Source organism: Coloeus monedula (genome assembly GCF_965178545.1).
Source record: "Coloeus monedula genome assembly, chromosome: 11".
In the NCBI taxonomy this organism is placed as follows: domain Eukaryota; kingdom Metazoa; phylum Chordata; class Aves; order Passeriformes; family Corvidae; genus Coloeus; species Coloeus monedula.
In genome coordinates, this window is record NC_138791.1 from 21,241,957 (window position 1) to 21,247,956 (window position 6,000).

At 59.6% G+C, this 6,000-nt stretch overlaps 1 protein-coding gene across 2 annotated transcripts in view; it reads right to left on the minus strand.

Moving 5' to 3' along the window:
- PLXND1 (plexin D1) overlaps positions 1-4,616 on the minus strand; it is a gene marked incomplete at its 5' end in the record, with an annotated part of 69,823 nt that extends 65,207 nt beyond the window's left edge. For both annotated transcript variants that reach the window (XM_082288898.1, XM_082288897.1), the window contains one exon: positions 3,273-4,616. In XM_082288898.1, coding sequence (XP_082145024.1) covers positions 3,273-4,616 — 1,344 coding nt within the window. The remainder of the gene's footprint in view (positions 1-3,272) is intronic.
- Positions 4,617-6,000: the final 1,384 nt, after the last annotated feature.

Genomic DNA, 6,000 nt, shown 5'->3' on the forward strand with positions numbered 1-6,000 from the left:
TTCCATGCAAGTATTCCAATTTAGCTGCCTTTGACACAAAATTCGTTATAAAAAACTATTTCTGTTGAGGGGAAGCAATCCTAGAGCTCACCCACTCACTGTTGGTGCAAGAACCCAACCAACCTAAATCCTTCCCTCACATATCCTCCTTCCCCTGAGCTGCCGCTGTGAATTCATCTCCTCCGTACATGACTTTTCAGCAAGTCATGAGAAGCACCAACAGCCCCCACTCCTGACCTAGACCATCCTCCTCTGCACATTTTCTCCTCGTCTCACACGAAGCTGTTAAGCATGTGCTTAATTGCAAGTAAGCATTTTCATCAAAGAGAGGGGCCGTTTCCACGCCAAGCTGGCAGCTCCCCTTGCCCAGCCTGGGGAATGCAGGCCAACGGGCCAGCTGGCAGATCCACCTGCCTCATCCACCCTCCACAGCCCCTCGTGTGGCCAACCCCACACGGTCACAGTGGGAGCCAAACAAGTGGCTGCCACCACATTGACCTGTACAGGGACAAAGCCCCATGTTCTGTGCCAGCCTCCATCAGACCTCACAGCACGGCACTGGGTGGGGAGCAGCCCTGCCCTACATCAGTCAGTGCTGAGCAGAAATGCCGTGGGGGCTGACAGGGAGGGGCTGGTGTGTTGACTGCCCTCTCCCAAAACCCCTCACTGGAGGGTAAGTGCTGGAGCTCCCTTGCTGAGTCAAAGCAAGTGCTGCTGGAGGGGAGCATTCAATTAGACTGGAGAGCACACAAGGGGTCAAGGTAACGCGGTCCTTTCACTCAGCATTACACCGAACAGCCCATGGTCCAGACTTGTAACAACTGACTGCTTTGGCTGAACACACGCTTGGAATGAATCAAGCCAATATCAGAGCTTTTTTTCTTCCAAAAGGAGATTAAAACCCAAGTACCTGATCTGCAGGAACAACTAATGAGCCACACTTATGAACACCAGAGCCCCTATCAGTGATGCACACGCAATGGGAAAACTGGAAACCCACCAAGAGGAGGAGAAGTGGAGCTCACAACGGGAAGACAGATAGATACTGATCTGCTCTGCCAGACCAGCTGCTGCTTTAATACATTTTACTGCTACGTTTCCAGGTCTGGGACACAAAACAGAGTATTTCACTGTCTTGAAGGTGGAAATTGATGTTAGGTTTTTGCAGCTCAAAGAAACACACCATTACAACTTTTCTCTTGACAGTGGCACTCTGGGACTTCAAAATAAAACCAGCTTATTAACTTGTTGGCAATTCTAAAGATTAAGTAAAAGGCAAAAAAAAAAAAAAAAAAAAAAAAAAAAAGGAAGGCCCTCCTGACTAGCAGGATGGCTTCCCACCAGGCTCGGTCAGCGGTTTTAGAGGAATATGCTTCAAATAAGTGGAAAGTGTAGAAATACTAGGCATGAACAAATATTAATGTTATGCTTCATTTATATCCTGCTGCACCTGACATCAAAGGATCTCAAAGCAGCTTTACAAATGCAATCTGACGCTACATGAGTTGGGCTTCTGAATAACAATAAATACAGGAGTATGTGGGAAACTGAGGTACCTCGGGTTAAATGACTGGTTCAAGGCCAATGACCCAGCAGCAATGTCAGTTGGCAAGGGAACCCAGAGTCTCCATCCATCTTGTATCACCACCAGTCTTACTGCTCTCTCCACATGAAAAAATTTTCTTGCAGCCTGATCTCTCCACAGTTGCAAACACAGAGGGTTCCCACTGACTCCCAATGGATTGGCAGTGCTCAGTTATTCTAGTTCATTCCCCTGACCCTCACATCCCCTCTTGCTCATCCCTTTGAGAACACAGCATCCTTCTCAGCCTTTATGGCATCAGTGACAACAGGCTCCTGGTTACCCTCCCTGCCTACCCAGGTAGTACTTGGAGAGGAAGGTGCTGCCAGGGACACACGTTACAGGGGAACAGCGTGACAGGCCAGGACCAAAGATGGAGTGAAATCTCATTTGTGCCTGGTCTCCCTTGAGTCACTCGTGAATTAGCTGTCTAAATACCTTACTGGATACAGTGTCTTACACTTGATACTTTCAACATCAACAGACTGGTATTAGTCACGATTATTTTCTTTTCTGAATAAAAGCTAGAAAAAACAGTATCTCCACAGCAGTCCTGGAGCCCTGGGGAAGCTCAAGGGTGATGGGTGCTTCTGCCACTGTCTTTCAGTTACAGGCTATTCACTTCCCAAGCACCTCCAGCAGCCCCAGACGCGACGCTGCCGCTTGGCCCGCCTTGGCAGAGGCAGTCCAATCCCGCCCGGGGCTGCGGGGCTGCTCCGCAAGGATGCTGAGCATCAGCCACAGCCAACAAGAACTGGGGGTGCCTTCACATCCTGTAAATAGGATTCCTGACTCCCAGTAAGTCCTCTGAGAGCCGTGACCATGCCAAGATGTCAGGACTAAGCTCCCACTGTTTAGCGCACCCAGTCTTTGTGGAATTAACTCCAACTACTAGATTTCCTGGCTGTCAGACAGCTTGTACTTTGCCACCAGGGAAAAACTGTTCAACTTTGCAAGAGCAGGTCTATGAACCAAGTGCATTAAGACTACATATTTTACCACAGAGTGGAGATGCCACACTAAACACTCCGGTTACCATGGGAAACCTTTCTCTCTTTGCCACTGGCATTGCACAGGGAAGCCCAAGCCCAAATGCTCTATCTCGCCTCTGAAATCAAACAGATGTTTTCACAATCTTTGATGTAGCCGAGCTGTGCACCCGTCCCAGAGGAAGGGAAAAATGCAGCATTAAAGCAGCCCTTTTTTCTCTCTTTTTTCCCAAGCATCGTATATTTTTAGTGAAAAGGGAAACAGGCGACTCTGTCTCGTGCTAACATTTACGGCCACTCGGTAACAAATTCTGACAATGGCAAACTTCTGCCACGAACGTGGGGAGCCAAGGCAGCCTGCGTGCGGTCCCTGGCAGGGCTCTTTGCCGCCGTACGAGACGTGGGGCTGGCGATGCCCACAGACATCCGGCCGCGCAGGGCACTCACGAGAAGTGGGGCATCGGCGATCAGGTTAGGGGAACGATGCTGTCCCCGGGCAGGCGGGAGGGTCTCCGGGGAGAGCAGGGAGGGGAGCGGGGTGTAGGACTCAGCCCCCCACCCGGGGGAAACGCTCCAGCTCGGGACAGGTGGCGACAGCAGCGGCCGCGGGACGGGCCACGACGGGATGGGGCCCCTGTTCCCCGCCGACCACCGGCTCCCCGCGCCCCCTCGCCCCGGCAGGTGCCCGCCACTCGCCATACCTGTATATTCCTCTTCTCGCAGGCCGGGCCAGTGCCCTGCACCACGCTGTCCAGCACGGTAACCATGCCGGCGGCCGGGCTGACGAAACAGGAGTTGCGGGCGGCTCGGATCGTCTCCTCGATCTCGGCGAAGCGGAAGACGCAGAGCGCGGACTGCGGCCGCCCCCGGCCGCCGCCGGCTCCGGCCCGCTCGAAGACGCCGAAGAGCAGCTCCTCGGGGGGCGGCGGGGCCGGGGCCGGGCCGTGAGGAGCAGCGGGGCTGCGCCAAGCTGCCCGCGCCGGGAAGACGGAGACGAGGCGGGTGAAGGCGTCGGCGGCGCCGCCGCAGCGCAGCCCCAGCTGGATGTAGGACTCGGTCAGCTTCTTGGTCTCGCCGCTGCCGTTGAGGGTGGCCTCGGCCGGCTCGCCCAGGCAGATGCGGGCCAGCAGGCTGTGCGCCGGGCTCTCCTTGTCGCCCGCGTTGGCCTCACTGTTGAGCGCCAGGTAGGCGTACGGGCGGCGGGCGGGCGGCGCGGCCCCGTGCTGCAAGAAGGCGCGGACGAAGCTGAGCTTGTGCCGCGCCTTGTCGCCCTGCTTGATTTTGAGGATGTTGTCGTCGGAGGGGTTGATGTCGAAGGTGAAAAGCTTGGCCAGGTCGCCGCGGGCGTTGAGGGCGCGGATGGCGATCTCGGGCGTGTTCTCGAAGCGGTGGTCCTCCAGGCTGCGGTTGCGGGGGAAGAAGGGGCTGCCGAAGCCGGTGTAGGTAGCGGCCACCAGCAGCCGCGCCCCGCCGCCGCCGCCGCGGCGCAGCACCAGCCCCACGGTGGAGGCATTGGGGTGGTTGGCCGCCACGTTCAGCATGCTAGGGAAGACAGTGACCGAGTCGCTGCCGCCCGGCGGGAAGCGCACGGCCACTGCCGAGATGTTGGCCATGCTGCGCAGCTGGCAGAGGCCCTGATAGATGGAGCCGCAGACGACAAGGACGCCCTGCTCCGGGTCGGGCTGCAGGATCTTGTTATAGTTGTTGGTGAGCACCCTGGGGTGCTCACAGGAGGCCTGCGGCAGCTGCGGTGCGTGGCACAGCGGGCTGTCCAGCACCGGCCCTACCGCCGCCTCCGCCTCCAGCGCCAGCTCGCCCCCCGACAGCTGGAACAGCCGGTTGACGGCCGCCAGGTAAACGCGGGAGCCGGGGCCGTCCAGCGCGAAGTTGTTGGTGAGGGTGGGCGAGAGGAACTTGCGCTGCACCTCCAGGCCGGCGGCTCGCCCGGGCAGTAGCAGCGGTAGCAGCGGCAGCAGCAGCGGCAGCAGCGCGGGGGGCCGCGGCTCAGCGCCTGCCGCCGGAGCCAGGACCGGAGCCGGAGCCATCCCGCCGCCGCGCCGCACAGTGCATGTGCCCGTCGCCGGGCGCGGGAGGGGCGGGCGCGGGGCCGCTTCCTGCGGAGGCAGCGCCCGCCGCCGAGCGACGCCCGCGGGAAGTGGCGGCCGCGGCGGGGGGCGGCGAGGGGCGGCGGGGCGCGCGGCCGCGCCCCCTCCCTGCCCCCGCCCTCCGCCCGCCCCCGCGCCCGCCCCCGCGCCCGCACCGGTACTCACCGCGTCCCCGTGCCGCGGGCCCGTCATGTGCGTGCGGCGAAGTTACCGATGTCCCCCGCGCCGCCGACTGGGCGGCACCGGGCGGCTCCGGACAGGGCGTCCCCCCGCCGCGGGAGGGGCTGCTCCGGGCTGTCCCACTCTTCTCCTCCGCCTCCTTCGCGTTTTCGAGCAGGACAGGCCGGGGGGGAAGGGGCGGGGGAAAAAGCACTTTTCCTAGCTGCGGAACAGCACGGCGAGCCGGAACAGCCCTCACGGAGCCCCCTTGCAACCCCCCGCAGCCCACACATCCCCTTCCCCAGCAATACCCGCTGTCTCGCTGCCCGGGGACCGGGCGGGGTGCGAGGCGCGGCCCCACCCCTGGAGCAGCTCTGCTCGGACGACTCGTCCAAAGTGGAGCACAGACCGGCCTGCGCGTCTCCTCTGCCCTCCAACGGGCGCCGCTTAAACTGTGGAGACAAGAAAGACCCAAAAAAGTGATTTCCCAAATTACACACTGGGATGGTGTGGGGGATAGCCCCTGAACCACCGCCCCATCCCGTGGGATCGCTCCACCTGAGCGGGTTCACGCTGCTGCCTTCTTCCCTGTCTGCGGGTGTGTCAACTGACTCCTCGTCGTGAGGGGACACGTCCGAGACTGAGGAGCACTCCTGGGCAAGGCAGTACGGAGAGCCAGGGTCCATCCCGGGATGGCGGCAAAAGGGGCCACGCATCCTGCAGCAGGTACTTTGTTTGCCCATATAGCTCATGTCCCTGCAGGCTTCATGAAACAGCCCTGAGCAATTACCCAGCCCAGTGCTGGCCTCCTGCCACAGTATCGGGACACAGGGCACCCCCAGAGGTCACCCAGGAGCTTGGCTTCCTGGGCGACACACACAGGTCCCCATGCAGGAGGGGACATGGGTGTGCTCCAGCACATGTCAAATACCAGGGTCATGACATACCAGGGTCAGCACTATGTGGATGTTTCAAGCTGAAGCACTGGCAGAGCTAACAGGCAAGAGGAGTGGCTGTGGGATGTGGGCACAGCATCCTTGTCTCCAGCCTGAGTTTCCACCAAGAGCAGAGATCTGGCTGGAGCACCGGTGCACTGGAGGAAAGTCAGCACTTGGTCTCGCTGTGCAGTTGCAGCAGTTGTATCAGCATAACTGTGGGGGTTGAG